The 21838-nt window shown below is 58.2% G+C and overlaps 1 protein-coding gene and 1 non-coding gene across 2 annotated transcripts; one reads left to right on the top strand and one right to left on the bottom strand.

The window, feature by feature from the left end:
• Positions 1-3320: 3320 nt before the first annotated feature.
• TRNAR-UCU (transfer RNA arginine (anticodon UCU)) lies at positions 3321-3412 on the bottom strand. Its single transcript is given in 2 exon segments — positions 3321-3356; positions 3376-3412. It is a non-coding gene; the product is annotated as a tRNA-Arg (tRNA).
• Positions 3413-3771: 359 nt separating this feature from the next.
• Positions 3772-16032, top strand: SLC27A4 (solute carrier family 27 member 4). Its single transcript, XM_058672556.1, has 13 exons — positions 3772-4035; positions 4986-5152; positions 7163-7557; positions 8527-8685; positions 9488-9557; positions 9638-9729; positions 10433-10542; positions 10713-10922; positions 11067-11193; positions 12938-13075; positions 13251-13415; positions 13496-13642; positions 15407-16032. The coding sequence occupies exons 2-13, from the start codon at positions 4992-4994 to the stop codon at positions 15562-15564; spliced, it is 1932 nt and encodes a 643-aa protein (XP_058528539.1). The 5' UTR covers positions 3772-4035; positions 4986-4991; the 3' UTR covers positions 15565-16032.
• The last annotated feature ends 5806 nt before the right edge of the window (positions 16033-21838 follow it).

Here is a 21838-nt window from a genome sequence, read left to right as displayed (position 1 = left end):
CGGTCCAACCTGCACCTGCTCAGACTAAGCAACTCAAGGCAGGCTGTCTCGACTCCTAGTTCTTCATCTCAGGCTTGATCCAGTGTCTCTTCCGAGTGACAAGTGTGGAGGAGGAGAGAGCAGCTGCCTGGCCTCTGTGTCCTCCCACCCCTCAACGCTCTCCTGCCCACTTTGCATATGACCTTGGTAGTCAATTTGAAATGATGGTGTTTACAGACACGGATCCTGATGTGGGCACAATCACCATTTCCAAGCCACTCCCTCTCTATTCATTCAACAAATGTTTATCTGCTCAGCCTCCTGGATAGAATCAGAGATCATCAACAGGGTCAGCTGCTTATTAAAGGTGGCAGTCACCATCTTGGCTCAGGCTGGGCACCCAAAGAAGACTTGCCACCCCACTGGCCACTTTTGGCAGGCTGTGGTGAGGGGTAGGGTGGTGCAACCTAGCTCCTGAGCCAGGAACTGCTTAAAGGTGCTGCTTAAAGGTGGCTAACACGAGCTCTGAGGGTTGATGAACTTCAACCTAAGGACATTCATGGATAAGGCTACCATATGTGTAGGTGAGGAATGAACCCTGAGGGACTCAAATAACAGGGCCTCTGTACTTGCAGGTCAACAAGAAGACTGAGACCTGGTGGTTTGGAGGGGAGAGACTGGAAGACCTGTATGGGTCAGACTCATGCACCAGCCCACATGGGAGTCCTGAGTTGGGCTTGTTAGCATGAAACATTGCTGACCACCACATGTCAGTCCACATGAAAGCAAGGGCTGGTGGCCTGTCTAGCAGGGCTAGATCCCAGTACCTGACTGTCAGAAGAGGGGATGGGTCACGTTACACAGAGCCATGACACTAAGCAGCATGTGAGGGAACCAGATCTGGGGGCAGATTTAGTGGGTGATATGTGGGCCCAAGGCTGTGGAAATACAACTCCCGTTGGTTAGCTTAAGAGTAGGGGTGGTCCTGTGGAACTACAATTTCCGCTGGCATGCCCGAGAACTGTGGATGGCAATAGGCCTGGCTGGGGAGCTAAGGAGATGCCCCAGCTGGGTTGAGATTCCCACCAGTGAGCCAGAATGAGGGCAGCAGGCTGGGCTGGACATGGCTATAGATAGCCTCCTTCAGCTCAGGTGTGGCCTGGGTTTGGAGAGCGACAGGCTGGGCTAGACTCCAGCACCCACTGGTACCCATAGGGGCCAGATTGGGTGTAGAATGGACTGGGCTAGGTCTAGACTCCCGCTGAACCACGTGAAAGCGGAGTCTGGGCATGGACCAGGTATGCCTGGGCTGCAACACCCAACACCAAGAACCAGGATGGGTGTGGGCTGGTTGAGCAAGCCCACAAAGACAAGAGGTGGACAAAAATAGTTTGGGCCAAGGACCCACTGGTGTGTGCGAGATCTGCCACTGGGAGGAGACCTGACAGAAGAGCTTGGGAAACTCCTTTGTAGGGACATAGGCCATGTAGGTGAATGCAAGAACCAAATCAAGGAGCAGCCGTGACCATGACAGGTTACAGTACCCACCGACATACATGTGGGTCAGGTCTGGGGACAGACCAGGCTGGGCCAGTTCATAACATCCACTGACAGATCTGAGAACCAGGACAGGGTGCAGTACTGAACTAGGCTGCAGCACACACCAGGAGCTGGACTGAGCCAGGCTGTGCAACATGATAGTGGGTGCTGAGGTGAGGCGAGCCGTGCCAGCCTGGGGTCAGTGGATGCCTGGTTCATGAGCCCTAGGGGCAGGAGATCTGGCGGAGCTTGGATCACCTGGCGCTGGTCCTTTGACCTGCCTGTGAGTGAAAAAGGGAGAGCAGTGGACGTAGGCCGTGATGCACATGGCGAATATGGCAGCCCATGTGGTACTGTTGCAGAGAAAAGAGAACAGTAAATTGAACAACTACCCCAGCAAACGTTGACAGCAAAAATGTGGCTGAATGGAAGCTTGAGGTTGACTATGTCAGCCAATGAACGTGGAGAGGGTTGTCTCACCCTTGGATAGGCGAAATCGCCAGCATTTCAGAACTATCCAAACCACTTGGCCAGATCCCTCAGAACATGCAGTACAGCGGGACCCTCGGTTGATACTGGGTGGTGGGTCCCCATCCCTGGGCACTGGGACATTTGGGAGGCTGGGTGTGGCTTCCCCCTTTATCTCTCCCCTTCCCCCAGAGGCAAGAAGAAATAGAAAATTTGGAAACAACGATTTCACCCACTTTTTGCCACCGTGGTCAACCATGTAATCATCACCAAAAATAATAATAATTAAAAAAAAAATCAGAGATGATCTATCTAGACTCAGATCTTGGATGAGCCACCTGGCCAATGAAACTGTAAGCTACAACAATAAACACGTGTCTCACCATGTCAAATGAGGCTCCACACCCAACCCTCTTTTCATGTGATAAATAATAAGAAACAGAGAGGCAGCTTTGTGGCACAGTAGGTTAAACTGTTAATTGAGATGCCCACATTCCCATGTTAGAGTGCTCATGTTGAGTCCCAGCCTTTCTGTGCTTCTAACCCGGCTTCCTGTTAACGCACACCCTGGGAGGCAGTAGGTGGTGGCCCAAGTACTTAGGTTTCTACCACTCACTAGGAAGACCTGGTGAAGTTCCTAGCTCCTGGCTCCAACCTGGCCCAGCCATGGCTGTTGTGGGCATGTGGGGGAATGATCCTGTCAAGGGAATATTTCTCTCTTTCTTTCTGCGTCTCAGTATCACTTGGCCTTTTGCCACTGTGAAATTCATCCGAGAAGCCGAGCCAAGTTCTGTGGGTTGCCCATAACCTGTGTGAGTAACCGCTGCCCCACACTGCCTCCAGAATGTGGCATCTGTGACCACATCAGAATTTCATCTCAGATCCCTATAAATAGGACCTGGAATCCCCCCTCCCCCATCCACCCTCTGAACATGTGGACTGGGCTATGAGATCTATTTAAGGACCGTGGCAACTGTGGCCACCAAGTATGTCTGGTTTATCAAGCAATCAGGTTTTCAGAGGCCTGCGGCCCTCAGAGGGATGGGCATCTAGCCTGTGGCCCAGACCCGGGCAGATGGTGAGAAAGACAAGGTTGTAGATTTATAGGATCTTCCGCAGGTTTCCAGAATGACCCATAGGCTAAAGTTAACCAAAGAACCTCCAAACGGCTGGCAAGATGCCAGCGGGCCAGCAACCTCAGAGGTCACGTTTATGACTATGCAAGGAGCATAGTCCGGGGCAGCAGTGACAGGGCAGCCACAGCAGCCACAGATCTTCAGGATCCTCTTTAAGGTATGGAGTGGCCGTAGAAGCGGGGGGGGGGCATCAAAATTCGACTCTGGTGGGATTCGAACCCACAACCTTTGAATCACCACCCCAGGGTTTAGCTAGAAGTCCAATGCGCTATCCATTGCGCCACAGAGCCGGTTGCTGAAGCAACTCCTCCAAATCACTCCTCTGTCGGAACCCGCCCTTTTTGGCGCTCCTCTGGGCGTGGCGCCGGGCCTTGGCTAAACCTCTGCCTCAGTCTGGGGGCAGCCTCCGAATCGTAGGCTGGCGGTGCTGGCGAGGGTGCCCCCGCACCCCTCACGCTGGCTCACGAGGGGATGCGGGGAGGCTCCTTGTCAGCCCCGGAGGCCGGGCGTGGCTGCGTGGTGCGGACTACGCGTCCCAGCGTGCCGCGCGGCACGAGGCCGTCGCGCGCGCGGTGCCGGCTGGGGCGCTTGGGGGCCGCGAGCGCAGCGCTGCGGCTGTGGGGCTCTCCTCGCCTCTCCTTGCCTCTCCTCGCCTCTCCTCGCCTCTCCTCGCCGCGGGGAAGGCGCGGGAGGCGGCGCTGTGGCCGGCACGGCCGGTTTGGGGTTGCGGGAGGCGGGCGGGGGAGGAGCACGACGGACGAGCGGGCGGGCCGGCCCGGCCGGGCGTAGAACGTTGCCTCAAACCCGGCTCTGTGCGCCCAGGGGCGGCTGATGCCCCCGGCGCTCCCCACTCCGCTGCCGCAGCCGGGCCGCATCGGGACGGGGCGCCGCCGCACGGCGGAGCCGACGCCGGGTGAGCCGAGGCGGGGCCGGTGGTGATGGTGGTGGTCGGGAAGCGTGGCGGGGACCTGCCGCTCTGTGCCCCGCAGCGGGGGGCTCTCTGCTAGACCTAGGGGCGAGGTCCGCCCGCTGCACTCGGGGCTCCCTCTGCGCTCCTCGCCTCGCCCCCCATCCTCCAGCATCCCGGGTCGGGTGACTACCTGCCCGTCCCTCTGCTCCGGTGGGCAGCGTGGGAGGCAGAGAGGTCTGCTGAGGACCTCAGCGACCCCGTCTTTGGGGATGGGGATGTTCACTTAGCCTCCGCCGCTCCCGGACTTTTGCTTCTTGGGAGGAGGGAGCGGCGAGGTGGTCCGGGAAGGCATCCTCTGGGCCCGCCCACGTTCTTACCCTGGCTGGGGTGGGGGGAAGCTGTCCACAACCTTGACCTTCAGCTCCTCCCAAGAATAGGAAAATCTAAGAAAAACCGGGTCCAGCAGGCGACCCCTTTGAGCGAATCCGAGATTCCTAATCTCAGCCTAGCGCGTGAGGCACAGTCAAGTTCTTCCGCGACCCCAGGCGCGCTCCCCGACCCCCAAGACTGAGCTGCGTGTCTCTGATGCGGAAGAGGGGGACACCTGCCCGACCCTCTTTCTCGTCCAACTCCCCCCCCCCCAGTCACCTTTCGGACTCCCGCAGGTCTAACCTGCTGGCTCGATCGCCCCCTGTCGGCCGGCCCAGGCACGGCGCTGCCCCTTCCCGTGGGCTCCTCTCCCAGGAAGCCGCCCCCTTGGGGTGTCGTGTGACTTGCCATGGTCATCTCCAGGAGCTTTCTGGATGAGGCGTGGAGGCCGAGGCCACGCTTCAAGCCCCTTGGGTGTCAAGGAGAGCGGGGGTTCCCGTCTCAGCAGTCACCCCACTCCCTGTGGGGTCATTGTGAGCTGGTGGCCTGAACTGCCTAACTCTCTGGACCCCTTTTCCCCACAGGTCACGATGCTGCTCGGAGCGTCTTTGGTCGGGGTGCTGGTGTTCTCCAGGCTGGTGCTGAAGCTGCCCTGGACACAGGTGGGATTTTCCCTTCTACTTCTCTACCTGGGCTCTGGCGGCTGGCGCTTCATCCGAGTCTTCGTCAAAACCATCCGACGGGACCTATTGTGAGTACCTCCTGGCTCAGCCCTTCCTGGGGGCTCTCGTAATCCCCCAAATCTCCCCTGTGGCTGGCCCAGGGCACCGGGGCTGCCCCACACTCTTTCCGTGGCAGGTCATACCTGATACCTGTATCTCCAAGGTCAAAGTCTGTTCCCATGGCAAAGTCCTTTGGTCTGGGGCAAGCTCAGGACTTTGAGATGTGTCAGACAGCAGTTGTGACAGCAGGAGGCATGAGGATGCCCTGTAGCTTCTGGGAAGAGGAAGAGGAGCCCAGGTGGGGGAGGAGACCCTGCCATGGGGCGGAGCCTGGAGGGCCCCAAGTTGATGTCTGCTGCCATCTGCTCCCTGCTGGGCACTGGGCTTTTGAGGGGAGGCTGGGACTGGACAGGGAGACAAAACTGGAGTTAGCAGCCCCACTCACCCTGGGTCGTAGTGCCTACTCGGCGAGCCATGCCCAGAGAGGTGGCTCAGCCTTTGTCACTCTGAACTGATTACAGACAGGAGGCATCGAGGGGCAGGTCATTGGTGCAGCAGCTAAGATGCAGCTTGGCATACTCGCATCCTATGTTGGAGGGCTAGGGTTCGAATCCCGTCTCCGCTGCTGACCCAGCCTTCTGGAAGAAAGCAACTGATGGCTCAATGACTTGGGATCTTGCCACCCATGTAGGAGACTCAGTCCGAGCTCCTGGCTTTCGTGGACATTTGTTTGGGAGGTGAACTATCGACAAGGCAAATCTGGCTGCCTTTCAGATCTGTGAAATTGAAAGCAAATAAAAATGTCATTGCAAAGATAACTTAAAAAAGGGGGGGTGGAGTTGTTGAGTAGCCTCAGGGAATGACGGGAGGGTGGAGCAAGAGGAGGGCCTGGGCCCAGCTTGGGGAACCAGAGCCACCCTGGGAGACAGCAGGTGTAGCTGAGTGTGCCTGTGGGGCATTGGAGGAGTCCACAGGGGCCGAGGGGTCACTGTGGAACTGGGGAACAGGCTGGTGGACAGGACGGGCCTGCGCAGCGGGGCTTCTGGGCGAGAAAGAATAAGGCAGCAGCAGGCTTGGCCTTTCTTTTGTCTTTTCTTTTAAAAAATATTTATGTTTGGGCCCAGTGTGGTAGCATAGCGGTTCAAGTCCTTGGCTTGATACACTGGGAACCCATGTGGGCACCAGTTCTAGTCCCAGCGGCCCCGCTTCCCATCCAGCTGCCTGCTTGTGACCTGGGAAAGCAGTCAAGGATGGCCCAAAGCCTTGGGACCCTGCACCTGCATAAAAGAACCGGATGAAGCTTCTGGCTGCTGGCTTCGGATAGGCTAAGCTCCAGCCGTTACGGGCACGTGGGGAATGAACCATCGGACAGAAGATGTTCCTCTCTGTCTTTCCTTCTCTGTATATATATTTATGTTTATTGGAAAGGTAGATTTACAGAGAAAAGGAGAGATAAAGATCTTCCATCCGTTGATTCACTCCCCGAATGGCTGTAATGGCCACCGATCTAGGAGCTTCTTCCGGGTGTCCCATGTGGAGCAAGGTCCCTGGACTTTGGGCCGTCCTCGACATTGCTTTCCCAGGCCATAAGCAGGGAGTAGAGCAGGCAGGACACGAACCAGTGCCTATATGGGATCCTGGTGCTTAAAGAGGGAGGATTAGCCAATTGAGCCATGGTGCCAGGCCCAAGTCTGGCATGCCTGGTGCAATGGGAAGTGCCAAAGGCAGAGTCTGGTGAACTTGGGGATGGGGCCCCAGAAGGCTCAGGGTGGAGCTGCAGCTTGAGAGGGTCCCTGAGCTGAAGCTTGGGCTTTAGAGTTCCGCTCAGCCACCATGTGCCCTGCGAAGAAGCCCTGGGCAGACCGTGGCACCACAACCTCCTCAGGTTCTGTGCCCGGCAATGGCACTGGGCGTGCGTGTGGTTGCATGGTAAGAGGGAGAGTGATGTGGCTCATTGGGTGGAAGAGGGAACAGGGGACGAAGACCTGGGCAGGGCTTTCTGCTCCAGCAGCGTCACTCCCTGCCTGTCCCCTCCACAGTGGTGGCCTGGTGCTCCTGAGAGTGAAGGCGAAGGTGCGGCGGTACCTGCAGGAGCGGGCGACTGTGCCCGTGCTGTTTGCTGCTACCCTCCGGCGCCAGCCCGACAAAACGGCCCTGATCTTCGAGGGCACCGACACTCACTGGACCTTCCGCCAGCTAGATGACTACTCGAGCCGCGTGGCCAACTTCCTGCAGGCCCGGGGCCTGGCCTCAGGCGAAGTGGCTGCCCTCTTCATGGAGAACCGCAACGAGTTCGTGGGCCTGTGGCTGGGCATGGCCAAGCTGGGCGTGGAAGCGGCGCTCATCAACACCAACCTGCGGCGCGATGCCCTGCGCCACTGCCTCACCACCTCCCGTGCACGGGTCCTCATCTTTGGCAGCGAGATGGCCCCAGGTAAGCCCCACGGGCTGAGCCGGGAGAAGCCAGGTGATCAGTGGGGAGGGGGCCTGTCCCTGGGGCTCCTGGCCACCCAGAAGCTGGAGGTGCTGCACAAGGCTACGGATTTTCTGACCCTCTGCTCGCTGCCCCATGGCACCCACTGCACGCTGCACGAGCCGAGAGGCTGCCCCAATGGCAGCATGCTGTGGCCACCTCGTCCACACCAGATTGCTCATGGTGCTTGGGGGTCTTTGTTGCCCTCATGGGGCACCCAGAGATGCTGATCTTGGTGCTTTACCAAGCAGCCGAGAACAGACTATATTTTGTGGGTGCTTAAGGGTGCCAAGCGTGATGGGCCAAGGTTCTGGAGGTGTTAAGTGGCTGTGCTGGGTCCGGGGCCCGGGCTTGCCTGCAGCCTCTCTTTTTTGCCCCCTCACTGCTATGGCTGTGAGATGTTGAAAAGGAAGAAGGAAGGGGGTGCTGGGGGAGGGGAGAGGGGCCCAAGCAGGCCAGCCAGGCCTTGGTAGCTTGGTGGGAGAGTGGGAACAGGTAGGTAGGGCCCTCCCTCCCGTCTTCCACGCTGTGCCCCTTTGCTCCCCAGAGTCGCGTAAAGCGGTAGACGGGCGCAAACCTTAATGTGAGAAGAACTCTCTCCCTTTTTGGGGCCTCGGTTGTTGCATCTGTCACACGGGCAGAGTGTCTCCACCTCCTTCCTGGAGGTATGGCACGTGATGCGGCCTTGGAGTGGTGGCCAGCAGCTGAGAGATGTCTTGTTGCTGTCAGTATTGAGTTCCCAGGGGCTGCCCCAGCCCCATGGTCTGCTCTGGCACAGTCGGCTTCCATAGGCCCCCCCAGCCCCATGGCCAGCCCTGGCACAGTCGGCTTCCACAGGCCGCACAGCCCCATGGTCTGCTCTGGCACAGTCAGCTCCTGGGAGCCCAGGGCTTCCTGGCCTTCCTTTTGAGTGCCACCTCTCTCCTGCAGCTGTGTGTGAAATCCATCCCAGCCTGGACCCCTCCCTCAGCCTGCTGTGCTCCGGCTCCTGGGAACCCAGTGCCGTGCCCGCTGGCACAGAACACCTGGACCCCTTGCTGGAGGCTGCCCCCAGGCACCTGCCCAGTCGCCCTGACAAGGGCTTCACAGGTGAGCCTCCTTTCACACAGAAGATTCTAGAGCCAGGGATGGAGTGCTGGCCTCAGGGCCAGAAGGCCTGGGTTCCTGTGCAAGTTTGCCACATGTCTGGGACCAGTCATGTCCCTTGCCTTTTCCCATCTGGGAAAATTGGACAGCAGCCTTGGGACTCTGGGGTCCCTGTGACATGTGTGATGTGCCGGGCACAGAGCTAAGTGCATGGCAGCTCTAGCACTTTGATTTGTGGAGCAGGCTTCCCTGGTGCCTGGCACCAGTGAGGCCGTGTGGACCCTGAAACACTGCTCCATAAGAATTCTGGCTGGGGGAGGGTGAAGGTTGGGGAGTAGGTGAGGGGCAAGACCCTCTGGATGCTCACCTGGTCAGTGTAGGACCCTGCTCGGTTCCAGCTGTAAGGATGCCTTGCTGGGCCTCTTCCTGCTCGCCTCGGCACTGCAGCCTCCTGGGTCCCTGAGCTCGACTCTCTCCTCTCCCCATGAAGCCTCACAGCTCGTGCATTACCTGGCGCCCCAGTGTCAGGGCTGACAAGCCAGGTCTGGGTTCCTGTGCCAGTTCAGCTGCTGCCCTTGTATGAACCTGGGTGCCTGCCTTGCACTCTGGGCCTCGTTTCCCGTGATGTGACACTGGGGACAGTTGCAGAGCCAGCTTAATGGAGTAGCTTTGAGGGCTTCAAGAACATACAGGGGGTCAAGTCCTGGGGCTAAGCCAGGGCTCTAATCACTTCTGGTGGTGGTGGCTCACGTGTCCCCGGGTGTCCAGTGCTGCCCTGGTTGCAAACACTTGTGTCTGTCCTCAGACAAGCTCTTCTACATCTACACGTCCGGCACAACGGGAATGCCCAAAGCTGCCATTGTGGTACACAGCAGGTAAGGAACAGGTGCACCAGGTGGGTCCTTCTCCCAGGAGGAGGGACGCTCACCTGGTGTTTTGCCCTGTGCCTGGCCAGGTATTACCGTATGGCCGCCCTGGTATACTACGGATTCCGCATGCGGCCCAACGACATCATCTATGACTGCCTGCCCCTCTACCACTCAGCAGGTAACCCTGGGTCCCTGTCCACCTCCAGTACCCCTGGGAACTTGGGACTCCACACACACACACACACACACACAGAGTTCTTGTTGGTGGTGTGTTGCCAAAGAGACTTAGGAGCTTGGGGGTGATGTCTGAGTTCATATCCAGACATGACCATTGCCTCCACCTCCATCTCCTTAGCTGGTCCCAGCCTGGGTGACCGTACCAGCCCAGAGTATGTGACAGAGTCCTGCAGGGTTTCTGCACTGTCCACATCCCAATGTGTGCAGGCCTGGATGTCTGACGGTAGTGGGCTTAGGGGGGACACAGCTGGATCAAACTGAGTGCCTGTTTCTGAGTTATGGGGGATGTCTGAGGCTGGGTAAGTGATGGAAACCTATCCTACTCCAACATAGGAAATGACGTGGTAAGTGGAAGAGGGGCAGGGAACAGAAGGGCAGCACAGGGGAGGTGGGGACCTCAGAAGGCTGCCTAGTTACCTGGCAGCTTGGGGCCTGGGGCCAGTTCCACACTGGGGAGCCGTGAAAGGTCTGAGAGGGACAGAGGCAGCTTTGGCAACGGTAGGTGGGACAGCACAGATGGAGAGACCTGGGGGAAGGGCTCAGGAGGCAGTCCTTGGTCCCAAGGAGGCAGCCCCGGGCTCTGAGGAGGCTCTAGGGGCATGGTCTCTGTCCCCCTCGCCTCCAGGACCCTTCTGTGCCCTCAGGGAACATCGTGGGAATTGGCCAGTGCCTCATCCACGGCATGACCGTGGTGATCCGCAAGAAGTTCTCAGCCTCTCGCTTCTGGGACGATTGTATCAAGTATAACTGCACGGTGAGTGAAGGGGGTGGGGCCTGTGGTGTCTGCTCGGGTCCCTGCCACAGCTGCAAGGGTGTCATTCCTCTGGGTCACGTTCCAGTGGGTCACAGTAGAAGGCCCCTTGGGATGGGCAGAGGGCAACCCCAGGAGCCTCATCTCATGCCCAGTCCCCCCACCCCCTCCAGATCGTGCAGTACATCGGTGAGCTATGCCGCTACCTCCTGAACCAGCCCGAGCGAGAGGCTGAGACCCAGCACCAGGTGCGCATGGCCCTGGGCAACGGCCTCCGGCAGTCCATCTGGACCAACTTTTCCAGCCGGTTCCGCATCCCCCAGGTGGCCGAGTTCTACGGAGCCACTGAGTGCAACTGCAGCCTGGGCAACTTTGACAGCCAGGTGTGGCCCAGACTAAAGATGGGCAAGGCCTCTACCAGGCCTGACCGCGGGAGGGCAGCTGGCCAGGGCAGCAGTGGGCCACCCTCCCCGCCCTTGCCCACCCCGTGGCCCATGGTGGGAGACCTCTAGCCTTGTCCTTCACAGGTGGGTGCCTGTGGCTTCAACAGCCGCATCCTATCCTCTGTGTACCCAATCCGACTGGTCCGCGTCAATGAGGACACCATGGAACTGATCCGGGGACCGGATGGCGTCTGCATTCCCTGCCAGCCAGGTGGGCCCCAGGAGGCACTTGGGGCTCAAGGGAGGCCAGTGGGGATGGATTGGCCCCATGCAGAGCAGGGAGCTGCAGTCAGGTTTGTTCTTAGGGCTCCAGAGTATCCATTTCAAGATCCATTTTATTTATTTATTTGAAAGGCGAAGTTACACAGAGAAGAGGGAGATCTTCCATCCACTGGTCACTTCCCAAATAGCTGCAGTAGCCAGGTCTGGGCCAGGCCAAAGCCTGGAGCCTGGAGCTCCATCAAGGTCTCCCATGTGGGTGACAGGGACGCTAGTACTTGGGCCATTTTCTGCCAGTTTCACAGGTGCATTCAGGGAGCTGGATTGGAAATGGTTGTGCCAGGACAGGAACCGGCAGTCATGGGATGCCGGCTTCTTGTTGCAGGTGGCAGCTTAAGCTGCTGCACCAAGATGCTAGGCGGCTGTCCCCCCAGCCCTGCCTCCAGCTGGTATTGGTTGTGTGTGTGGGGAGTTCTGTAGCCCCTGGCCTGTGTGCAGAGCTCTGTGACTGGCACAGCAGTGGCGCGTCGTTCACCTGTCCCCAGGGAGTTTGGCCAAGTGCCCTGTTGGTTCCAGTTTCCCTTTGTTCAGTGAGCAGACGTCCCTGAGGGCTGCCCGTGGGAGCTGCTTGGCTGGGAGTTGGGGCCTAGGGCACATCAATGACAAGCAGGAGTCACCTCAGGTCAGAAAGGCCCCTGTGCTTGCCAGGGTCAGGTGGACAGGCCACTTCACACAGATCTTATTTTTTTGTTTGTTTGTTTTTCTTAAAGATTTATTTATTGGGCCCGGCGGCGTGGCCTAGTGGCTAAAGTCCTCACCTTGAACGTCCTGGGATCCCATATGGGCGCCGGTTCTAGTCCCGGCGGCTCCACTTCCCATCCAGCTCCCTGCTTGTGGCCTGGGAAAGCAGTTGAGGACGGCCCAAAGCCTTGGGATCCTGCACCCGTGTGGGAGATCTGGAAGAGGTTCCTGGTTCCCAGCTTCAGATCGACGCGCACTGGCCATTGTGGCTCACTTGGGGAGTGAATCATCGGACAGAGGATCTTCCTCTCTGTCTCTCCTCCTCTCTGTATATCTGACTTTGTAATAATATAAATAAATCTTAAAAAAGATTTATTTATTGTTACAGCAAAGTCTGGTTTTTACAGAATAAAGGAGAGACAGATCTTCAACCACTGGTTCACTCTCCAAGTAGCCAAAATGGCCAGAGCTGAGGCGATCCAAAGCCAGGAGCTTCTTCCAGGTCTCCCACACGGTTGCCGGGTCCCAAGGCTTTGGGCCATCCTTGACTGTTTTCTCAGGCCAGAAGCAGGGAGCTGGATGGGAAGTGGGGCTGCCAGGACACAAACCAGCATCCATATGGGATGCCAGCACATGCAAGGTAGCCATTAGGCTACCATGCCGGGCCCCTATTTTTCCTTTTAATTTAATTTTAAATTAATTCATTTATTTGCAAGACAGAGAAAAACACTCCAGGAGAGACAGTTCATCCATCCATTGATACACTCTTTGGATGGCTGGGAGCCAGGAGCTTCATCCAGGGCTCCTACGTGGGTGCAGAGGCCCAACCACTTGGGTCATCCTCCACTGCTTTCTCAAGTTCATTAGCAAGGAGCTGGCTTGGAAGTGGAGCAGCTGGAACCAGAACTGGCACCCATATGGGATGCCAGTGTCGCAGGTGCCATGGCACCAGCTCCCACCTCTCAGAAATCTGACCTTGCCTTCCCTGCCCGTAGGCGAGCCAGGCCAGCTGGTGGGCCGCATCATCCAGCAAGACCCCCTGCGCCGTTTCGATGGCTACCTCAACCAGAGTGCCAACAACAAAAAGATTGCCAAGGACGTCTTTAAGAAGGGGGACCAGGCCTACCTCTCTGGTGGGTTCCTCGCCTTGTCTTTCCTGAGGCAAGCGGGAGGGGGACTTCCACCACCTGCAGAGAGCACCATGCTGGGCTTTCCTAGTCCCTGCCCTGTGGCTCCTGCGAGACTTGCCTGGCCCAGGCTTCTGCGCCAAGGGCCGAACTGGTGCCAGCCCCACTTCACCTGCCACAGGTGATGTGTTGGTGATGGATGAGCTCGGATATGTGTACTTCCGGGACCGCACAGGAGACACGTTCCGCTGGAAAGGGGAGAACGTCTCCACGACTGAGGTGGAGGGCACGCTCAGCCGCCTGCTGGACATGGCCGACGTGGCGGTGTACGGCGTCGAGGTGCCTGGTAGGTGTTGGGGCTGGTGCGTGCGGGGAGGCACCACAGGGGTGCTGCCAACCACTCATTGTCCTCCTTGTTGGTGGCAGGCACTGAGGGCCGGGCTGGAATGGCGGCCATTGCCAGCCCTGTTGGCGCCTGCGACTTGGAGCACTTCGCACAAGTACTTGAGAAGGAACTGCCCCTGTACGCCCGCCCCATCTTCCTGCGCTTCCTGCCCGAGCTGCACAAGACAGGTGCGTCCCTTCCCTGCCCTGGCTCTCTGCTCCTGGGCCGCGCTCCTGCCCTTTGCCCCCCAGAGACCCCCAGGCAGCTGTGCTGTGAGCCTTTCCTGCTGCCCTCCCCTGTGCTCAATAAGCTGACCTCCCTGTGTTCACAGGGACACCCTGGCCTGGTGGGGTCCCCATCCATCAGTGTAAGCATGAGTTTTTGGGAAGCTTGTAGAGGTGAACAGGAAGCAGCCATAGGACAAGGAATTCCCAAGATGGAGGGAACACAGGGCAGGTGGACATAGTCCCCTGAGACCTGGATGAACATGGTGATGGCATGGAGGGGCGGGAAGCAAGCAGGAAGGCATGAAAGGATACCCCCCCAACATTGGAGCTACATGTGGGGCAGGCACATGCCAGGGACAGGCCAGCAGGCCCCCAGAGTTCCAGGGCCTTGTGGGGCAGCATGGGGGAGGGGGAGCCACTGAGGTGTGGGACACTGAGGGGGAGTCCTCGGAGATGGTTGGATACTACATGTTGAGGAGAACAGACCCAGCAGGGAGGCGAGGGAGGGTTGTTGTGCTTGTCCAGGCAGAAGAGCCTGAGCTGCAGTTACGTGGCAAGCCAGGGCCATCCGTCCACTCCCGACCAATTGAGGGCTCTCCGGAGTTCCTCTGGAGGGCTGGGGGCAGGAAGTGGCCAGGCACCAGCCCCTCCCCTCCCCAGCCCTCTCTGCCCATTCCTGGCCTACCCTGTTGTGCAGCCCCTTCCTGTGGCTTGGTCACCTTGATGGGGGCACTGTGCAGTAGTGGGCACCTGTCCTTCTAGGGGAACTTGAGGCAGCAGGTCCCAGGACTTGAATGGAACACAGGTGCCAGGCCCATGGCTTTGACGGCCACCTTTGACTTCCGCCCATTAGGGGCCTGGAGGCTGTGTGATCTCTGGTTTCAGACAGCCTCATGCAGAGCAAAGCAGTGCCGCTCTGGCTTGGGCCCAGGGGCTTCAGGCAGCCACTTTGCCTGCAGGGTCTTCTAGGTCATTTTGCTTAATTGAATACATTTATGGCTCCTGGTGACAGTGAATGCAGGTGCTGCACCTACCACACCCCCTTCCCAAGACCAACCTGATCCCAGGGCACTCCTGGAGGGCAGGAAGGGAGAGTCCCAGGCCACCCCTCTCCCCCACCACCTGCCACCACAGGCTGTGGTCAAGGCAGCTCATGGGCTGGCTGCACCCAGCTCTGCAGGAAGGCTACAGCTCTAGCCAAGTGACACGAGGCGGGGGTCTGGCCCTCTTCTGGAAGCTGTTGCTGCCAGATGCCGGCCCTGCCACTGGGTGCTGTGCCATGTGGCACAGGCCCTGACACACTGCTGAGCACCATGGAGCGGGAAGTATGTGGCCCACAAGCCATTCCACTCCACAAAGCTGCGAAGTGGTACCAGGGACACAGAGATGCCAACATTCATGTATCTTGGGGTCCAGAAAATGCACCGGAGCTCCTGCCTCGACAGCCTGGCACACCTCAGCCCACCAGGCGCTCTACTCCGCATCCTGCTGGGGACTGCCCCTAAGCAGCCACTCCTCTGCTGGGGGGCAAGTTGGGAGGGTTAATGCAGCCACTCAGGCCCACGCCCCCTGCTGTTTGTGACCAAGTGGGCTAGCGATGACTGGTCTTTGCCCCCTGGCCAGAGATGTGCCCTCTGCCCCCGCCCTCCTCTCTTCCCTGCCTCAATGGCAATGGGCAAGTGCCTGGGAGTGTTGGTCTCCGCGCTAAGTCCTCTTCTCCCTCAGGGACCTACAAACTCCTTAAGACAGAGCTGCGGAAGGAGGGCTTCGACCCGGCTGTCGTGAAAGACCTGCTGTTTTACCTGGACGCTCGCCAGGGCCGCTATGTTCCCCTTGACCAGCAGGCCTACACCCGCATCCAGGCGGGCGAAGAAAAGCTGTGATTTGCCCCCCTCCACATCCCTCTGAGGATTCTGGGCGAGGCCAGACCAAAGCAAGCTGGGCCTGGCACCTCCACCCTAAGGTGCTGACCCCTCCCCCCACCACTGCCAAGGGACTCACTGCCGCCTCCCTGCCTGCCAGCCTATGGAGGTTTTCCGTGAAAGCCTCCTACGCAGGCTCCATCTCTTAGGCCAGAAAGGCCCTCCTCTGGACAGTGTCTCGAGTCAGACAGGGCAGGGAGTGATCCTGCCCCAAGTGGGGGAGAACAGAGAGCTTGGCAATGGGACCAAGGCGGAGGCTCCCAGACTCAGCCCGCCAAGTGGGCATGGGCAGTGGTGGGCACTGAGTGAGTGATGGGAATGCCAACCCAAAGCCACCTCGCTTACCCCTGGCCTGCTCCCAGTTCTGGGGTACAAGAAGATCCCATATGGGCCCCAACATCCCCCTGTCCAGCAAGATGTTGGGACGGAGCACCCATGTCTCCCCATACCACGTCCTCCCCTGGGGGGGGGCATCTGTCCTTGCTGTGTGTGGGCTCAGCTGTGTCACATCTCTGTCCCAGTCCTGGCCCAGCTAAGATGGGGAGGGGTCAGGGGCCAATAAATTCCACCTTGACTCCTAACCTGAGTGGCTGCTGCCAGGGCCCACCTGCAGCCTGCTCGGCCCCTTCACCTGCTGGTCATGCCTTGTCAGCTTGCACTCAGGAACAGGCAGGGAGCCAGCCTGACCCATCTGCCCACTCCACTGGAGCCGTTCCCCCTGAGCTTCGGGGTGCACATAGCTGGTGATCCCATCCCTTACCTGTGAGACGGGAAGAGGCAGCTAAGCGGTTTCGGAAGCTAAGGGGAGGTATTGGAGGAGGGGGTGTCCCTCATGTCTGCTGCTGCCTGGAGGGTATTTCCAGTTGCTGAGGGAGGGTGGGGCCTGGGAGAGCCAGAGTGAAGCTGCTTCACCAGCCCAGCAGCTCAGTGGCACTGGAATGCCAGCTGTCTGGGCCCCGGTAGGAGTCACGCGGGGGTTGGAAGGCCACCGCCCACTGGGAAGTGGCTCCAGGACAGCCCTTGGCTGTGGGCAGCGTGTTTCTGTGGGCCGTTTTTTCCATTGTTGAACACCACCCTGAGTCTAAAGCAAGTTTTATAAATAGGCTTTTTAAGAAAAGAGCCAGAATTTGGAGATGTAGGGTCACATGGCCAAAGTCACAAAGCAAATAGCAGGGCTGGAATGCAAACCCACACCCTGTGCCCTTCCTGGTCACCACCCTCCCTGCGGGGGCTGCTGTCCTCACACGCCACACCCAGATCCTGCAACTGACTGCAAGTGGGGGGGTAACCCATGATATCTGGGGTGCCCTCTGAAAGGTATTACAGGTGGGTTCCTCTCCAAGAAAGCTGGGCGCCTTATTAAGCTATGCTCAAGGGTTTGTCGGGCACAGCAGCCATGCCCAAATGTGGCCAGCAGAGGGCGCACAGGACTTGGAGAACCCAATACTGGTCCCAGAGTTGAGTGGAGGAAGTGGAAAAGACACCCAGGCAGGTTCCCAGCACAGAGGACCCCAGTGGTAGGCCAGTGAGGGTGGACTCAGACCCCCAGTATTCGAGTCCCGGCCCTACTATCTGCCAGCTTCAGCCACAGTCCCTTTCTTCCCTTGGGAAACAGCGTGAGGAAACCTTACCTGGGGTGGAGGTGGTTGGGGCTGTGCTCTGTTCTTTGTGTGCAGCTTAACAGAAAAAGGGAGGTGTGTCCAGGTTGGAGGGGCAGGGGAGGGAGTCCCAGGCTGCAAAGGAAGGGAGTGAGGACGGGGCCTCTGCAGAATGCTTGGCATTTGGCACTGCAGTGTTTGCAGAGCCCCTGCTTCTGCCTGCTGAGCAACTTCTAAAGGGGAGGGCGCCTCAGGAGCAGGGAGGGAGTCAGCCAGAGCTGGGGTCTCCCTACCCTGGGCTGGGTGGGAGGAGAACAGAAGTGCACTCATGGCAGGGGGTCATTTGTGTAGTTCCTGGAGGAGCTCATCTTGGGAGGGGGGAGCACCAGGAAGCAGGAGGAATGGGCCCCTGGGTGGATGGGGCTCTTTGTCACTGCGGTTTGGGCTTGAGGGCCATCCTCGTCCCTTAAGGGGTGTGGGTAGGTGGGCTGAAGGGTGTGAGGCTGAAGCTGCAAGCTACACACCTCAGAAACCCTGAATGAGCCAGGACCTGCTTCTGGGACTGAAGATGGCTCCCATGTCCCGGGTGTATGGGCCCTGCCCTGCACAAGGTGCCCACAGGGCTGGTTCTATGAACTCCAATCCAACACAAAGCAGGTGCAATATTCTTATTCCCCATCCCAAGAGGAGTCAGGCTCAGGCTAAGTCGCCCGCCCCAAAGTCCAGAGCTTGTGTATTGCAGCCCTGGGGTGAAGGTGCACTCAGCCGCGTTTCTGAGCCTCAGTGTTGCCATCTGGAGCAGGCCTACCGGGCTCAGGGAGGATGCAAGTGCCAGCCACCCCCACCCTAGGACAGGCAAGTGGCTGGCCAGTCTGCTGCATGGGCTATCACTTTCAGTTCCTGGGAAGAAGGTTAAATACCTCCGGGAGGCTGGGCAGGAGCAGGGGCAGCCAGGGGGATTTTGAAAGGGGCCTGAATGCAGGGGCCAGCCCCTCCCTCGAGGAGAGGCCGCTTCAACGGAGCCTAATGAGATTCTGCCCTGGGCTTTGGCGGCAGTTTAACCCGAGCCTGGCGGATTTCTTTTTCACTGATCTCAGCTTGACACCCAATTAGCACAAGAATGGGGGGGAGGAAGCTTGCGCTAGGTGCCTCCCAGTCTCCCGGGGCGCAAGAGGGGAGCCAGTGGGAAGACAAAGGGCAGCGGACAGGGCTGCAACCCGCACCCTCACCTCCCCCACGGACCCCGCCTTTGTCTCCCCAGGAGCCACGAGAGGACTGGGGAAGGGGCCCACACCCCAGTTACCCTGTGGGTCCACAGAGGAGGCAGTGAGTAGGGGCAGGGACCCAAGGACACAAAAAGCAGAAGGTCGGGGTTACGATATCAACACTTAGAGGTCTTTGGAGAGACTGCCCATTTGCAGCCTCAGCTTTCTCATCTGAGAAATGGGGTGACTGACTTGGCACCTGTGAGGAATGAGGGAGCTCCTACAAAGAACCTGGCAGGCACTGAGTGGGTATTCGGCAGTGTAGGAGCAAATGGGGCTGGTATACTGCATCCTGATGCCCTCCACAGCACAGGTCACCCTGGGTGTGGTGTGAGGTCTTCCCCAGGGACATGAGCCCCAGGACAGCAACTCCTAGCACCTGTCCAGGGACTCTGAATGCAGAGCCCATAAGGTTCTTCCTGGCTTCGCTGTGGAAGGTGGCTGTTCCCAGGGGCTGTGTAGGGTCCGGGGAAGCCTCTGATTTTTATTAAGATTTGCTTTTATTTCAAAGGCAGAGTCACACAGAAAGGGAAAGAGACCTCTTGTCCACTGGTTCACTCCCGAAGTGGCCACAACAGCCAGAACTTAGTCTATCTGAAGCCAGGAGCTTCTTACTATTCTCCCATGCAGGTACAGGGTCCCAAGGCTTTGGTCCTTCTTCTACTGTTTTCCTAGGCCATAAGCAGGGAACTGGATGGGAAATGGAGCAGCCAGGACATGGAAGTGGTGCCTATGTGGGATGCTGACCGCAGGCAGAAGCTCATCTCCCTGTGCCACAGCAGGCATGCCTTGACCTCAGACAGGCACTGAATGGTTTTGGGCAGGGATGTGATACCATTCATTCAATTAGCACTGATCCCCGGCGGCGTGGCCTAGCAGCTAAAGTCCTCACCTTGAAAGCCCCGGGATCCCATATGGGCACTGGTTCTAATCCCGGCAGCTCCACTTCCCATCCAGCTCCCTGCTTGTGGCCTGGGAAAGCAGTTGAGGACGGCCCAATGCATTGGGACACTGCACCCGAGTTGGAGACCCGGAAGAGGTTCCAGGTTCCCGGCTTCGGATTGGCACGCACCGGCCCGTTGCGGCTCACTTGGGGAGTGAATCATCGGACGGAAGATCTTCCTCTCTGTCTCTCCTCCTCTCTGTATATCTGGCTGTAATTAAAAAATGAATAAATCTTTAAAAAAAAAAAAAAACAATTAGCACTGATCACAGCTCACCATGTGCCAACTGGTCACGACTCAGCCAATGTCCCGTGGAGAAATCTTAGGTTATTTTTGTGGAAAGAACCTTGTGGAAGATCAGCTGGTCCCAAACCTGCTCTAGGGTTAGGGAACCAGCTCCTAAGGACAGGAAGCTGAGGAGGTACAGAACAGGGCAGGAGCAGGGCCTTGGTGTGTGACAGGCTGCCTCCCAGAACCAGGGCCGGGTCCCTAGTGCCTGGCACGACGAAGGGACCTGGAGCTATGCATGGAACCCACATGCACGGTGAAGTGGGTACAGGAGAAGAGAGCAGTGTGGAAGAATACTGGGTTGCAACATCAGATTACAAGGGAGGCTAACCTGCATTTGGTGAGTAGGTGTGGGAGGAGAGGAGGATGAAGAATAGAGTCCAGCACACTCAACAACTAATCCTCCAGAGGATAGCAGCAGCATCCCATATGGATACTGTTAGATGATGACCACCGCCCGCCCGCTGGTGGAGTAATATCGGCAAGTTGTTCAGAGTTGTAATGGAAACTTTATTGGAAAATCCACTCCTGGGCCCCCTTCGCGCAGAGAGGAAAGAGGAGGGAGGCGAAATATGGGTGGAGGAGTTTTATAAACCCCTAGACATGGCCCCAACTATGTAAGGAATGTCCATTCAGGTGTGCCATTGGTCAATTGAAATCCCGCCGGGTAGGTGTCATAGTAACTGGCTCCTGTGGCTGCTTTGTTCCAGGCAGAGCAGCCCCCTGTCTCCAGTGCCCTGGGCAGCCATCAGATACCAGTTCATACTCCCAGCTCCCTGCTTGTGGCCTGGGAAAGCAGTGGAGGAGGGATGGCCCAAAGCCTGGAGACCCTGCACCCACATGGGACATGCAGAAGGATCTCCTGACTTCTGGCTTCAGGTCGGCTCAACTCTGGCTACTGTGGCATTTGGGGAGTCAATCAGTAAAGTTCTTTATCTGCCTTTTCAATAAAAACGATTTTTTTTTTTAATGAAAAGGTCTAAAGTCCCTTGCTTTGCCGTCTCAGTGGGCGGGGCGCACAGGCTGGGAGTGCGTTCGGGCCTCACAAGCATTTGTGGGAGACTGATGTCGAGGTCTCGCCCTGACACGTAGCCAGGGAACCGGGAGTTTGGCACCGTGGTTGAGATAGCACACCACCAGCTGCCAACAGGCACCCAGCTCCTGGGTCCCTACCTGCCACTCACTGGGGACACTCTGACGGAGTTGCTGCTTGGGGGCACCTGGGGAGTGAACCAGGCGATGGAAGATCCCTGTCTGTCTTTCAAAATAGGCACAGCTAGGACGTCGTGGGGCTCCACCATCTCCAACTCCCCTCCCTTTCCTAGTCTGCCCATGCTGTCAGAAGATGAATAGGAAAGGCAGGACCCAGATGGCCGAAGCCAGGGGTCAGGAATTCCGCCCTCAAGTTTAACAGAGACCCAAGCACCTGAGCCATCCGCGCCTTAGCCGGGAGCTGGATGGGAAGCGGGGCAGCCAGCTCTCAAATGGGGGGCTCCCAAGTCACAGCTTTGTCTACTGCCCCACCCCCGAGCTGGCTCCAAGTGCTTTGGGGAGGAGGACTGAATACGGCCACTGCACCCCAAATCCTTAAACATCATCGTGCTGCCCGGCTTGCCAGGCACGGCTTCAGATTGGCAATTTTGTACCCATCAGCACGGTGACAGACGTTTATATAGTCACACACACACCGGACAGAGAGCGAGTGGACCCCGGGACCCTTCCCAAGCACCGCTGCCAGACACCCGGAGACACAGCAGCAGCCCGTGGAGAGCCACACCCAATCCCATAGGACAGGGAAATTAGCGAATCGACCGCTCAGGAGAGCCATTTCCGGGCCCTATAATCTCATTCCCAGAAGTGCACGGGGGCGCCCAGCCGACGTGAGGACTCAGGAAAATGTGCAACTTAACACAGAAGGTAACGCGGCTCACAGTTCATGCCGCAAAGGTGCCGCGGGTTCGCCTTCGCCCGGTCGTGGTCTCGGACACACGCTACCCACATGGCGGCTCGAGCCCGGTCACCAGCCAGCCCCGGGAACAAACCCCACAGCACCCCGGAACCGAACTCTTGTAGCTCCGCCCCCTTCCATACCATCCTCCAATCGCTGGGCAGAACTGATTTTCTGGGCACCACCTCTTCC

Source organism: Ochotona princeps, chromosome 14, assembly GCF_030435755.1.
Source record: "Ochotona princeps isolate mOchPri1 chromosome 14, mOchPri1.hap1, whole genome shotgun sequence".
Lineage (NCBI taxonomy): Eukaryota > Metazoa > Chordata > Mammalia > Lagomorpha > Ochotonidae > Ochotona > Ochotona princeps.
The sequence above is the reverse complement of the archived record's forward strand: the minus strand, read 5'-3'. Positions and strand labels throughout refer to the sequence as shown.